The sequence below is a fragment of the Heloderma suspectum genome, chromosome 8 (genome assembly GCF_057233095.1).
Source record: "Heloderma suspectum isolate Gila_16-S chromosome 8, 16-S_ref, whole genome shotgun sequence".
NCBI lineage: Eukaryota > Metazoa > Chordata > Lepidosauria > Squamata > Helodermatidae > Heloderma > Heloderma suspectum.
Genome location: NC_139465.1, coordinates 12721208 through 12736118, shown reverse-complemented (window position 1 = coordinate 12736118; position 14911 = coordinate 12721208). Strand labels below are relative to the sequence as shown.

Sequence of the window (14911 nt, the reverse complement as noted above, 5' to 3'; positions counted from 1 at the left end):
TTTATAGCCATGGGGGGTGGGGTACAGTTAACGCTTAATTTTACACCAGGGGTGGGCAACTTGCGGCTCATGGGCCACAGCTGGTCCTCCCGGCTTTAAGTGCCCCCCCCCCCCCAATTTGCTGCTGTCACCAAAATTCAGTGGCATAGTCCCTGGGGGCTTGAAATTGGCTTCTGGAGCTCCCGAAGTTGCCCAGTCCTGTTTTACACAAACAACAGGGGTTTGTTTTGTTGTAAGAACACCTTAAAACCCGTTACTTTAAGGCACAATTTCCAATCTGCTCCATTCAACAGAAAAGATGTTCACGTATACTCTAAAAGTGGGTTTAAAATCTAAGGGGCAGGGGAGAGTTCCACTTGATGGCTGCGTTGTGGATATGTTAAAAATGCATCGAGTCTTAGCGGCAGGTTAAATGCATGAATGTTTCCAATCCTACACTCTCATGTTGGGAATGCGTAGTGCTGTGAATGCAACTTCCAACTTGGACAGTTGCCCACAACAGAAGCGTGACGGAGGCTGAATCCGTGAATTCTAATCTGTCTTGGCATTGTACTCTTGGTTCTTTAATATATAACATGACATGTCTTGTAAACCTGTATAAAACCATTCACTAAAGGATTCAGTGTGCAATGCCTAGCTCTTCCTTTTCCTCTAGAATTTTTGCGATGCATTTCTGAACGACATGAGATGAACAATCCATTGCTAGGGGGCAGGCGGAGAAGAAGAAAATTATTTTCTCTTCTTTAATTAAGATCCACCTGTCAAATATCTTAACCTTCTTTGTGCACGGTCAGTCTGTTAGCAAAGTGGACAGGAGGGTGTTACTCTCATCTCGCTCCACACTGGAGGATCTGCTGTGACTTGTTAAAACAGAGTGGAGCATAATATATCACAGAGGCAATTATCTTGAGGTGATTATCTTGAGAATGTTTAGTGAAGATATTGGATGATTGCTACTAAACACCACAGACAAGGTGTGTACTATGTGGAAAAATTCATCTAACATACATCCCTTGTGCCCAGAAGCATAATGGAACGGTATCTAACAATCCCATCAGCTATTCACAAGGTATAGCTCTAAGGCCAAATGAAAATCAATGTTTCAAATCCCAAATTAATGAATTGAGTGACTGCGCAATCAATTAATGCTTTGAACTCCAAATTAAAACAATAGAGAGAAATACAAACCTAAACTGGTTCAGGACTTGGTGAAATATCAAATTGCCTCATACCTGAGGAATGCTTGAAACAATAGGCTTTTCATCTTTAGTTTTCTGCTCAGTGTCTTTATGTTCTTTTTCAGGAATGGGACTCTAAATTTATTAGGATTAAACACAGAAAATACAGAAAGAATTGTCACTTTGTAAGAGGTAAAACACTCAGCATGGGTTGCAGTGGGCTTTGTTTTCTACATGCATTTCTTTTCAATATATTTATACCCCAGTTTTTATCATTACATTCTAAAATGCTAACCATTTGGTTAAAAAAAGCACACATATCTTAAACATCACCCTGAGATCTACTAGTCAATCCTGATAAAACTGGGACTGACCACAGAGAGAGAGAGAGAGCGAGAGCGAGAGAGAGAGAGAGAGAGCCTCCTAGTGGTGGCAGCCTGAATTGTGGAATTCCCTCCCCAGAGAGGCCTGTCTGGCTCCCATACTATTAACCTTTAAGCACCAGGCAAAGGCATTCCTATTCCTCCAGGCTTTTCAATGCATTTTAATATTGTTTTTAGCACACTGCTATTTATTACTTTTTTGTATATTACCTTGTTTCTGTAAACTTCTTTAGCAAAAAGAAGCTTTGCTAGAGGGAAATATATACAAGTTTCAAAATCAAACGAATAAATAAATATCCTTTGGTTTAAAGCTCTTCTCTGTCCTGGAGCCATGGAAAGAAGGGCAAGTAATGTCACAGCACATCCATCTGAGATGAGTGGCCACTAATCTTACACTGTAGCATGTATCTTTCCGCTGAATGTGACAAAAGAGAATTCCCCATTATTAAGATCTTTGGCAAAAGGAATTGGGAGAACAGTTTGGTTCTGTGGGGGCTGTCTGCTTCATTACTTTGATCCCTATTCACCAACCTTTGCTTCTTAGGGGAAAACCTTAAGGATGGTGAGACATCACATAGTCCCTAGGTAGAAAGGAGTACAGCTATTTGAAGAGCTGAGGTTCAAATGTTAGTTTACATTGTTAAAGAAATTAGCTCAGTACACATGTGCACGCAATGAAAAAGGCCATACTTACAGGATTTGGTAGCGTGGCCACATCTACAAAAGACACTTTCTTGTCCGCTGCAGGTAGGCGCTGTCTTGGCTTAGGCTGCGGCCTCTAAGGAACCAAGAGACATAGTGATATTAAACATAGTTCATAATAACCTGGTTTGTAAATCAATTTTACTGTCTTCAAATGATCAGTTTATATCAGCCTTCCCCAATATGGTGCCCTCCAGATCCTTTGGACTTCAATCCCCATCAGCCCCAGTCAGCATGGCCAATGGTCAGGAGTGCTGGGTATTGTAGTCCAAGACATCTGGAGAGCATCAAGTTGGGCAAGACTAGTTTATACAGAACAGGGGCCTCCAATGTGGTGCTCATGGGAACCAATGCCCCTGCAGATATGTCTCCTGGCACCCATTAGGCTCCTGCCCCTCCTGAATTCAATTTTATTTCTTAAGAATGTTTAAAACTTTAAAAAAAATCTTTAATCTCAGAAGCTGGCATGCTGCAAAGTGAAGGGCTGCTCTCCGACACCATCTTTATCAGGGTTCAAAAGAGTGCTTTTGTATTTTGGACCTGAGACCCCACCTCTGCCTTTTACTTAGGTTCTTGGGCAAATTACTTTCCTTTTAGCTCCACCAGTTTGTCTTCTAGGAAATGAGTGTTTTGTGACTGGCCATGTCCACCATTTTATAAATAGGCAAGCCCCCCCATGTCAACCATTTTGTGAGAACACCCACAACACTCAAAATTCTAAATGTTCCCACTGACCCAACAAAGCTGGGGGCATAGAAGGTGAGCACCATCTCCCCCTGAAATACTTCTCTGTCTCAGTATAGTAAACATGCCTGGAATCATATACAAAGGAGAGCCAGGGCCTGCAGGAGAGGCCACCACCACCACCACCGGGGAAGAGGTGTGCCTGTTGCTGCTGGGCCTGCTGCTGCTGCTGCTGCCACCGCCGCTGACACTACTACCACCACCACCACCAGGCCTTCCCTGTAGACTTCTGCCTGGCAGACTGCCAGTCCCTGCAGGACCAGGCCCCCAGGTACCCAGCCAGCTGTGCTGCTCCACCTGCCCCTCCCTGGAGGGGCCACATAAGCTGGCTGGCTGAGGTGGCCTGGGAGAGCCAGGGCCTGCAGGAGAGGCCGCCACCACCACCACCACCACCGGGGAAGAGGCGTGCCTGCTGCTGCCGGGCCTGCTGCTGCCACCACCACCACCACCAGGCCTTCCCTGTGGACTCCGGCCTGGCATTATTTTTAAGGGGATTTTTAATTGTTTTGTTTGTTTGTTTTATTTTGTTGGGGGGGATTTTGTTGTGTTTTTAGGGGTGGGTAACCTGCCTGATAGGTGGGGGCGAGGGGGCATGTGTCCACCTGATGGAGGCAGTGGGGGGAGTGTTGGGGGCCAGAACATACTGAGGCTGGGCGGCAGGCGCTGGCGGAGCGCTAGGGGCAGGCCATGCCAGGTAAGGGGAACAAGGGAGAGATGTGTAGTATCTGTCCCCTGCTCCGGGCCTGTCCAGAGCCAAAGGATGGCTGGGGGAGGCGTGACCCCATCTTCTGGCCTTCGTTTGCTGCTCTGCAATGCCAGGTCTGTTACCCAGAAAACCTCCCTCATCCATGACATGATTCTGGATGAGGGTGCAGACCTGGCATGTATTACGGAGACCTGGCTGGCCGAGGCTGCTGCTCCAACCCTTGCAGCCATGTGTCCAGCTGGATTTTCGTATGCACAGCAGCCGAGGGCTGGGGATCGGGGAGGGGGAGTGGCTGTTATTTACCGAGAGTCCTTGGTCTTCACCAGGCCCCCTCTCCGGGAGACCAAGGCTGCTGAGTGCATGTACTGGAGGTTGGGCCCGAAGGGCAGTCTGGGGATTCTGCTCGTGTACCGTCCACCCCACTGCACGACTGACTCCCTGGCCGAGGTGCTGGAGGTGGTCTCTGATGTGCGTGTACAGTCCCCTAACTTATTGGTGTTGGGGGACTTCAACGTACATTCGGAGACCATCCTCACAGGAGCACCTCGGGACTTCATGGAGACCATGGCCTCCTGGGAGCTGCACCATATTCTAACTGGGCCCAACCATGTAGCCGGACATGCACTAGCCCTTGTGTTTGTTTCTGGAGAAGTGGGGAGTGATCTGGAAGTCAGGGGTATATCCACCACCCCCTTGTCATGGTCAGATCACTATCTGGTGACGTTGGACTTCTCGGTTCCACAACCCCTCCGCAGGGGTGGAGGACCCATTAAAATGGTCCGCCCCAGGCGTCTTATGGATCCAAATGGATTCCTGAACGCGCTTGGGGATTCTCTGGGGCACACCAACGGCCACTCGGTCAAGACCCTGGTGAGTGGCTGGAATGCTGCAATCACTGGGGCATTAGACCAGGTGGCTCCGAAACGCCCTCTCCCCCTGAACAGGGCTCGGACTGCACCATGGTTCAATCCGCGGTTACGAGCTCTGAAACAGGAGGTGAGACGGCTAGAGCGCCGGTGGCGGAAGTCTCGCTCCAAAGACGATCAGACACGGGCTAGAGCTGTATCTTCAGCCTATCACGTGGCGGTGAAGGCAGCAAAACAGGAATATTATGCTGCCTCCATTGCGTCTGCAGAGTGCTGTCCCAGGAGGCTGTTCCAAGTGGTCCGGAGCCTGGTCGGTCCTGTGGCTCCCGAACCACTGGAGCATTCTAAGGCCTCCTGTGAGGCCTTGGCAAGGCACTTTGCAGATAAAATTGATCAGGTTAGGTGTTACTCTGCGCGCTGTGGATACAGTTAGCGAGCAAGAGGCGGCCTGTGGCAAACCGGTTTTGTGGGATCGGTTCCAGCTTCTTCCTCCTGATGAAGTGGACAAGGTGCTTTCATCTGTAAGGCCGACCACCTGCTTACTTGATCCTTGCCCATCTTGGCTCATTATGGGCTGCAGAGAGAGACTGGGTGAGGGGATCAGGGCGGTGGTGAACGCCTCCCTTGAGGAGGGAGTGATGCCATCAGCCCTCAAGGAGGCAGTGATAAGACCGCTCTTAAAGAAGCCCTCCTTGGATCCTCAAGTTCTGAACAACTTTCGCCCAGTCTCAAATCTGCCATTTTTGGGCAAGGTGATTGAGCGGGTGGTGGCGGTGCAGTTGAAGGCACACTTGGAAGAAACTGATTATCTAGACCCATTTCAGTCGGGCTTCAGGCTTGGGCATGGGATAGAAACGGCCTTGGTCGCCTTGGTAGATGATATGAGGAGGGCTCTGGATAGGGGTGAATGCTCCTTCCTTGTTCTCCTCGACCTCTCAGCGTCTTTTGATACCATTGACCATGGTATCCTCCTGGACCGCCTGGAGGGATTGGGCATTGGAAACACCGTATTGCAGTGGTTCAGGTCCTTCCTCTCCGGCAGGTACCAGAGGGTAGCACTGGGAGAGGAGGTTTCAGACCTGTGGCCACTCACTTGTGGGGTGCCACAGGGTTCCATCCTCTCCCCGATGCTATTTAACATCTATGTGAAGCTGCTGGGGGCTATCATCAGGAGGTTTGGGGTGCAGTGTCATCAATATGCGGATGACACGCAGCTCTACCTCTCATTCAAATCTTCACCAAGGTTGGCCGCAGAATCCCTGTCCAAATGTCTGGAGACGGTGAGTGGCTGGATGGGGAGGAATAGGCTAAAGCTGAACCCTGACAAGACCGAGGTACTTTTGGTGGGAGACAAGAGGAGGCTAAGGGATGTTGACCTGGTGTTGAATGGGGTACGGCTACCCTTGAAAGACCAGGTCCACAGCCTGGGGGTCATTTTGGACTCCCAGTTGTCCATGGAGGCTCAGGTGTCAGCTGTGAGCTGGACAGCGCTGTATCAACTCCATCTGATACGGCGGCTGCGCCCCTTCCTTCCCGACCATCTGCTCCCATCGGTAGTACATGCCCTGGTCTCCTCTCGTTTAGACTACGGTAATGCGCTCTACGTGGGGTTACCCTTGAAGACGGCTCGGAAGCTGCAGCTGGTACAGAACGCAGCGGCTCGCCTGATTAAAGGCAGCCGCCGGCGAGATCACATCACTCCAGTGCTGAAGGAGTTGCACTGGTTACCATTTGTTTTCCGGGCCAAATTCAAGGTGTTGGTTTTGACCTTTAAAACCCTATATGGTTCCGGCCCAGCCTATCTTAAGGAGCGCCTCCAGCAGCACCAGACAGGCCGCTTAACAAGATCTGCCTCGGATGGCCTTCTCTCTGTCCCATCAGCCAGGACAGCTAGACTGGTGGGAACGAGGGAGAGGGCCTTTTCTGTAGTGGCCCCCACTCTGTGGAACTCCCTCCCTAGGGAACTCCGTCATGCCCCCTCTTTAATGAGCTTCCGTCGTGCATTAAAAATGTGGCTGTTCAGGCAGGCATTTGGGGTGGGTTAGGGTATTTTAGAAAATGTTTTTATTGTAGAATTTTATTGTTTTATTGTATGTTGTACATCGCCCAGAGTGGCTGGGTGACCAGCCAGATGGGCGATTAATAAATTAAATAATAAATAAATAAATAAATTTATATTGCACTCTATACCACAGCGCATTCCATTTAACCTCAAAACATACAACACAATAATATAAACAAAGTCAAGAATTACTCATTAAATAAACTACTAATTAAAATTGTAACTACTTACAAGCAATCAATTAAAACAACAATTCAATCTGAAACCCAATTACAAACCGATTATTCCTCACGCCATACACCAATGCTTTCGGGTCCAATCTATTGAACTAGGAAGCAATGGGAGCTGCATTTCTCAGGAATCTCAGTGCTCCAGTGAACATGTTCAAGAGTATCTACTGTCATTGGGATTCCTGGGAAATAAAGTTCTCAATGCTTCCCACTTAATACTTTGGGCCAGTAACTACATATTGGGCCTGAAGGAGCATCCATGCCTTTGGCGTGATTCCTGAACTGCCGAGAGGCCTCACTGCTCCCCAACAGGTTAAGGTTTGGGAAAAGGGGCAGTGGGGAGTTCCTGTAGAGATTGGTAGTCCTCCAGACCTTTTCATATTCCCAGTGCCACTATTAAGCATATGATGGGGCGTTCTCCTGGAACAAGGCTGAGCTTAAATGAACTAATTCAAGCTCAATCAGAACTGAGCCTGAATTAACTTGATTGAGATGAGAGCATTATGAATACAGTTGCAGGGTGGGGTGGGGGAGCTTGCCCATCAAGAGTCAAGATACGTTTCAGTTATCACCTGCTGGCCTTACAGATGATTTCATTTTGCACATTTGTTTGTTGTTTTCGTAAGAGACAAGGGGCTCTAATAACTGAAGACTGGGGGAAAAACAGACGTCCATTTAATTCTGTTTGGAGAAATGTAGACTCTAGTATACAATAAAGGCTTAGATGATATACCATTGGTGACGAGGAGAAAGAAGGAGCCAGGACTGGACCTTCCCCTTGCCCCTTCACTGGTTTCTCATTCTGGATGTAATCCGCTACATCTGCTGCTACAATTGAGCCAGCTGGCTGAAGGTAGGCAAACTTCCATTTTAGTTCAACGACAACTGTACCAGTGGAACAACCTTCATAATCTGTAAGTTCAAAGGTACCTGAAAATCAAGCACAAATGTTATTTATTTGATTTGTACCCCACCTTTCTACCAGGAAAAATGTCACTCATCAGTGCAAGATAAATGCATGAGTTTATCTTCATAATATTCTCTGTGTTGACTAAACAGGTTCCACAATTACTTTCTGAAAAAGTCAAGACCTTCCCCATCTAATGCTTATAGCCGGATGAGCGTGTGGGTGTTGAGCCTCTTTCAGCCCGAGGACCAGATTCCATTTTGGAGAAGCTCTCAGGGGCCGCATTCCAGTGGTGGGTGGAACCACAGGCAAAAGGAGTGGGAACAAAAATACTAGCAGATCTTGGCTTAAAGCTCTTACAGCCAGGAACTATGCCTCAGGAGAGGCATTTCAACTGTTTAGAACAGGGAAAAAACTGACGAAAAGCTGGGAAACCACTCAATGCTTAGTGGTTGGAGGGAAAAGGGTATGAACATCTGAGGAACCCTGGAGGGCTGGATTGGGATCCCAGGTGGGCCAATTTGGCCCCTGGGCCTGAGCTTCTGCACCCCAGGTTTATAGCATATATGAAGTAGGAACCTACATTATATATTGGGTAAATTAATTCTACCTGCCTTTCTGCTGCTGCGCCCCCCCCCGCCCCAAAAAAGGGACCTTCAAGGAAGGATTTTGAAAGAAGGTCAGAGATCTAAGAAAATAAATTGGGTGGTGGTGGTGGTGCAGGTGCACGCTGGGCGGCATCAACATATTCAGATTCGTGAGGGTGCCTCTGTCGTTTTGGTAGATGTCTTTGACATTTCTCTTGTACCAAGGGAACATCCTAGCGCATTTCGATATCCTGAAGTCTCAATCACAGTTTGGAATGGAATGCACTTGTTTTATATCACAGACACTGGACAAAACGAATATGCCTCAAGCATAATTTTATGGCATGACCCTAAGAGTCTACTTGAGTTCTTGGTTCTAAGGGAAGCAAAAGCCGAGTGTAGTCAAACACGTACCCTGGATTTTAGGAAAGCTGATTTTAATAAACTCAGAACAATGATCAGTAAGGTCCCATGGCAAGCGACGCTAACGAGAAAAGGAGTCCAAGATGGGTGGGAGCTTTTAAAAAAGGAAATTCTCAAGGCACAATCACAAACAATTCCAACAAGAAGAAAAGGTGGAAGACAACAGAAGCAGCCAATGTGGCTTCACAAAAAGCTTAGGGATGACCTGAAAACAAAAAAGGACACATATAGGAAGTGGAAAGAAGGCCAAGTAACAAAGGAAGAGTACAGGCAGGTAGCACAGAATTGTAGGGATGGTGTCAGGAAGGCTAAAGCTGAGAACGAGCTGAGGTTAGCAAGGGATGTTAAAAACAACAAAAAGGCTTTCTTCAGCTATGTGCATAGTAAAAGGCAGAGGAAAGAAATGGCTGTTCAGCTATTAAATAAGGATGGCAAAACGATAACAGATGACAAAGAAAAGGCAGAGGTGCTCAATTCCTACTTTGGCTCAGTCTTCTCCCAAAAGAGGGTCTATGATCCCCCTGGCAAAAGCGAAGTGCAGGCTGAAGGGGCAGGATTGCAGCTTGAGATTGATAGGCATATGGTCAAGGAACACCTAATGACTTTGAATGAGTTCAAATCTCCAGGGCCAGATGAACTGCATCCTAGAGTCATAAAGGAACTGGCAGAAGAACTCTCAGAACCGCTGTCTATTCTCTTTGAGAAATCATGGAGGACAGGGGAAGTGCCAGATGACTGGAGGAGGGCTAATGTTGTCCCTATCTTCAAAAAGGGTAAAAAGGAGGAACCTGGGAACTACAGACCAGTCAGTCTGACATCAATCCCTGGGAAAATTCTGGAGCAGATGATAAAGCAATCCATCTGGAAGCACCTTGAAAACAATGCCGTGATTACTCGAAGCCAACATGGATTTGTCAAAAACAAGTCCTGCCAGACAAATCTGATCTCATTTTTTGATCAAGTAACCTCCCTTGTAGACCGTGGGAATGCTGTAGACATCATATACCTCGACTTCAGCAAAGCTTTTGACAAAGTGCCCCATGATATCCTGATGAGCAAACTAGCTCAAAGTGGGCTAGATGAAACAACGATCCGGTGGATCCACAGTTGGCTACAGAATCGGACTGAAAGAGTGCTTATCAATGGGACCTTCTCAAACTGGGGAGAGGTAACGAGTGGGGTACCGCAGGGTTCAGTCCTGGGCCCAGTGCTCTTCAACATTGTTATTAATGACTTGGAGGAGGAGGTGCAGGGAATGCGGATCAAATCTGCAGATGACACAAAATTGGGCGGGATAGCTAATACTTTGGAAGACAGAAACAAAATTCAAAGTGATCTGGATAGACTGGAGTGCTGGGCAGAAAACAACAGAATGACATTTAATAGGGATAAATGCCAAGTTCTGCACCTAGGAAAAAGAAACCAAATGCACAGTTACAAGATGGGGGATACGTGGCTCAACAACACTACAAGCGAGAAAGATCTTGGCATTGTTGTCGATCACAAGCTGAATATGAGCCAACAATGTGATGTGGCTGCAAAAAAGGCCAATGCTATTTTGGGCTGCATTAATAGAAGCATAGCTTCCAAATCCCGGGAAGTACTAGTTCCTCTCTACTCTGCACTGGTTAGGCCTCATCTGGAGTACTGTGTCCAGTTCTGGGCACCACATTTTAAGAAGGATGCAGACAAACTGGAGAGGGTTCAGAGGAGGGCAACAAAGATGATCAGAGGACTGGAAACAAAGCCCTATGAACAGAGACTGAAAGAACTGGGCATGTTTAGCCTTGAGAAGAGAAGACTGAGGGGAGATATGATAGCACTCTTCAAGTACTTGAAAGGTTGTCACAGAGAAGAAGGCCAGGATCTCTTCTTGATCATCCCAGAGTGCAGGACACGGAATAATGGGCTGAAGTTACAGGAAGCCAGATTCCAGCTGAACATCAGGAAAAACTTTCTGACTGTTAGAGCAATACGACAATGGAACAAATTACCTAAGGAGGTGGTGGGCGGGCTCTCCCACACTGGAGGCATTCAAGACGAGGCTGGACAGGGATGCTCTGACTTGGATTCCTGCATTGAGCAGGGGGTTGGACTCGATGGCCTTGTAGGCCCCTTCCAACCCTACTATTCTATGATTCTATGATTACCTACTCCCATAGCAGCTTTGAGCTACACTGGCACATTAGCTAGCATGGAGGAGGGTAACCAGATTTTGTGCGTGTGTGTATTTACAAAAAATCCTATACTTGTGTACTTGGAAGTAAGCTGCATTGTTTCTTCAATTGACACCTACTTCCAGGTAAGCATGTTTAAGATGGCAGCCCTAGAGCAGGAATGGACAGACTTCAGGCTTGTGGGAGCTACTTTAGTTGTTGTTTTTTTACTAGAACTCCAAGATCCACCAACTGGAAACTGTGCAATTAAAGCATTAGAGCATTCTGAGCCCAGGAATCTGTTTTGAGTTTCAGGACTGAAGAGAGCTCACAGTCCTTCCAGACAAAAATCCATCCGGGTTACTCAAAAGCGTTCCTAATTGCAGCAGTATAATTTAGGGCAAGGAGTGGAGTCATTTTGTTGCTGCCAATCACCTCGAGTTTAGTAGATCTCCAGATCTATTTCCTGCCTGCCCCTGCCCTAGGGCACAAACTAACTGAAGTTCCCTCTTGCATTAAGATGGGAAGGGCCGTGGCTCCACGGCAGAACAGCTGCTTTGCATGCCGAAGGTCCCAAGTTCAAACCTCGGCATCTCCAGGTGGGGCTAGGAAAGAATCCTGCTTGAAACCCTGGAGAACCGCTATTGTTATCAGCGTTGACGATACTGGGCTAGTTGGACCGATGGTCTGACTCAGCATAAGGCAGCTTCCTATGCTCCTATGTAATGTGTATGGAAATAGATGGGACCTGTGCTATTCTCTTGAGCAGCTGCCATTCATTTCAGTGTAGGCTGAAGAAAGATAAAGGCAGCGTGTAGAAGCTACGTTTGAATTCAAAAGCGACACAAGATCTACAACATGGATGCAATACTGTTATCAAAAGCTGGCAAAGCAGCAACGAACAAACCGAGCTCAGTATTTCAAATAAACCAAGGTTAAGGAACATGTGGTCCTCCAGATGATGTTGGGTTGCACTCTCCCACACTGGAGGCATTCAAGATGAGGCTGGACAGCCATCTGTCGGGGATCCTCTGACTTGGATTCTTGCATTGAGCAGGGAGTTGGACTCGAGGTAGGCCCCTTCCAACCCTACTATTCTATGATTCTATGATCCCATCAGCCCTAGCCAGCATAGCCAATGGTGAGGAATGATGGGAGGTACAGTCTGACAACATCTGGAGAGGAGCACACGTTCCCCACCCCTGAGCTAAATGCACCATTTGGAACTCCAACTGAAAACAGGGTTTGAGAAATTCCTGGAGGAGAAGAAGGCTATCAGTGGCTACCAGTCCTGATGGCTATATGCTACTTCCAATATCAGAAGCAGTATGCCTATGTACACCAGTTGCTGGGGAACATGGGCAGGAGGGTGCAGTTGCACTCATGTCTTGCTTGTGGCCAGCTGGTTGGCCACTGTGTTAACAAAATGCTGGACTAGATGGACTCTTGGTCTGATCTAGCACAACGCATCTTATGTTCTTATATAACGGTATACCTTCATAAAAAGGGCAAGTTCTTACCTGAGATGTATCTGTCATGTGCTAATGAAATTAAGGGCACATGTGCTTTTCCCATATAAACCCCGTCTTCTGTTTCGTTATCATCAAACACATACAGGCTCAAGGATTCAGATTTCAGGTACCGGTCAAGGTCCACATTCATTGGCACCGGGAAGCACATGTGATCCTCAAACTGTGGATGGTTGCTGTTAGGAATGATGGCAGTATCGTGGTCCGCGAAATCAAAGAACTTGTAGACAACATAAGGATTTGGCTGGAGGTCGCTCTTTCGGCATGGAAGATTGTTGCAACATTTTATGGTAATGTGGAGCTCATTTAAGTTTCCATCTGCAGAAGTGCTGACTTGGGCAGGACTGAGCACTGGCTGTTTTAACAGGAGTGGGAAAAATGCTAATTAATGTCTGTTTGGTAAGCTCACGTTTTTTAACTGCCAAGAAAGACGCATCCCAGAAAGCTGAAATGCACCCAAGTATCAAACTGACATAACTCCTCCTAAGTATCATGCAAGTGCCACTCTGACATTCTGTACCAGGACTGGGGAGATGCAGGGTCAAATGCCTACTCAGCCATGAACCTCATTGGGTGATCCTGGACCGGTCACTCTGTCTTAAAGTAACTTGCTTCACAGGGTTGTTGTGAAGATAAGAGGGAGAGCTACGTAACAGCCCTGAGCTCTTTGGAAGAAGGACAGGATAGAAATGTAATAAAACAGATAACTAATGAACTCTAGTTGATGTATTCCAAGATTTAGAGAGTGTGAGACACTGTTTCTTATCTGGCATCTTCATTTCCTAATAGACAAGGCAATGTGTGACTATGTCCTGGCCTCTTGTTTGCATGTTTCCCAACCAGTCAACTTTTTAAGCTGGGGAGGAAAGGCAGAGTTTTCCTGGCTAAGCTGCTGGGAGTAATGTCATGCAAGCAAGCTTAGCCAGGGGGAACCTAGCCCTGCAAATGCAAGAAGGTGGCCATCCCCGTCTTAAACTCTGAAGATCCACAAACAGAATTTTGTCTTTGTTTCCTGCTGGTTCAGAAGTCCTCTTCCTTTTCTTCTTCTTGTTATTTGTCCTCTAGAGATCACAGGTGGGGAACTGTTTTTGCCCTGGGGTCTGGATTGCCTGCCAGGACACCTCTGGGGGCCAGATGACATCAGCAAGTAGCCTCTCCCTCCCAAAGCTCTACCCCTTCCCCAAAGCCAAGCCCCCTGCTATCATTAGTTTCCCAGGTCAGCACTCCAGAAAGCCAGCCAGCGCTGAGCTAGGAAACTGTAATGGGTGTCTCCTAGTTCTGCTCTTATCTCCTATCAGAGATTACTGATCAGAGATGAGAACCTTCCCCCAGCTCAACACTATAGAAAGGGCTGCCTTTCTGTATCGCCGAGCTGGGGGAAAGCCTGGCTCTTATCTCCAAACAGTGATTAGAGATAAGAGCTGGGAGTTCCAGCACGTGTTACAGAAAGGCAGCACTTTCTGTAGCATTGAGCTGGGGAAACAGATGGGGCTTAGGAAAAAAGCTGGTGGGCTGGATGGGGAGCTCCTGTAGAGCAGAGATTCTGCATCCCTTCTCCAGAGGAACTGGTGTTCCACCATGAACACCATTATATTCTGTGTCTCTTCTAGACTCCTTCCCCATAGGCTCATTCCCATAACTAAAGGTTGCTAAATAGGATGTAGCTATGTTATTATATCTTGCTATAATCAACAGAGTCATGGATTTTGGACCCTGGTAACAAACGTTTGACTGTAGGAGCACCTGGGCTGGCTTCCCTGTGTAAGCCACCATAGTGCATAGGACATGTGTGAACAAATCTATAAGCTCAAGTATAAACAAAGGATTTAAGGGAAAACCAGGCGTTCCATAGGAACGAGTCCTCATGAAACAAAACCAGCATGCAACAAAGTGCTATGCAATCTGTGCTACATGAAATTAAACAGAATGAAGGCAATGACAATAAAGTTAACTAAATAAAATGAGAACCCTTATGCTTGCCTGATCTTTCAGATTTGTTGTTATGTATCCGAGGGCTTTTGCCCGTTCTTTATATAGTCTGATAGCTTGGTCCATGGGAACTCTTAACCTGACCCAGTATTCCACGGTGCCATAGTTTTGGATTTCTCTTCCAACTCCTAAAAGTCAGATGCTTTTATCATACATGTATCATACAAAATTGGAGAGTCAAATGTTTCAGCCTTCAAGCAGGTAAATATGATCTATAATCACAGCAAAGCCAAAACCCAGATTCTGGGTCTCTCACTTCTGGATCTAGTTTTGTCAACAAATGAGAACCACCACCACCCTTCATCTTGTGCATCGAACAATCCAGAGATCTTCAGAAAAACTTACACAGTATTAGGTAATAAAACACCCCATTAAAGCACTGAAAATCTGATCCTCTGCAGTAAAATCTGGCAGTCATCCTCTTCTTTGAAAAAGTCAGATGAACTGTT

The 14911-nt window shown here is 46.9% G+C and overlaps 1 protein-coding gene across 16 annotated transcripts in view; it reads right to left on the bottom strand.

Annotated features, from left to right (window-relative positions):
• Positions 1–14911, bottom strand: part of RPGRIP1L (RPGRIP1 like) — a 108456-nt gene that overhangs the window by 39453 nt on the left and 54092 nt on the right. For 14 of the 16 annotated variants that reach the window (XR_014784722.1, XR_014784724.1, XR_014784721.1 and 11 more), the window contains exons 16-20: positions 14454–14590; positions 12465–12828; positions 7605–7801; positions 2256–2339; positions 1233–1313 (exon numbers count right to left, since the gene is read on the bottom strand). Coding sequence is in view for 11 of the 16 variants with exons in the window: in XM_084812906.1 (XP_084669032.1) it covers positions 1233–1313; positions 2256–2339; positions 7605–7801; positions 12465–12828; positions 14454–14590 (863 nt within the window). In the remaining 5 variants the exon portion in view is untranslated. Of the gene's footprint in view, positions 1–1232; positions 1314–1771; positions 1810–2255; positions 2340–7604; positions 7802–12464; positions 12829–14453; positions 14591–14911 lie in introns of all 16 variants that reach the window. The other 2 variants (XR_014784725.1, XM_084812915.1) reach the window with 1 other exon arrangement.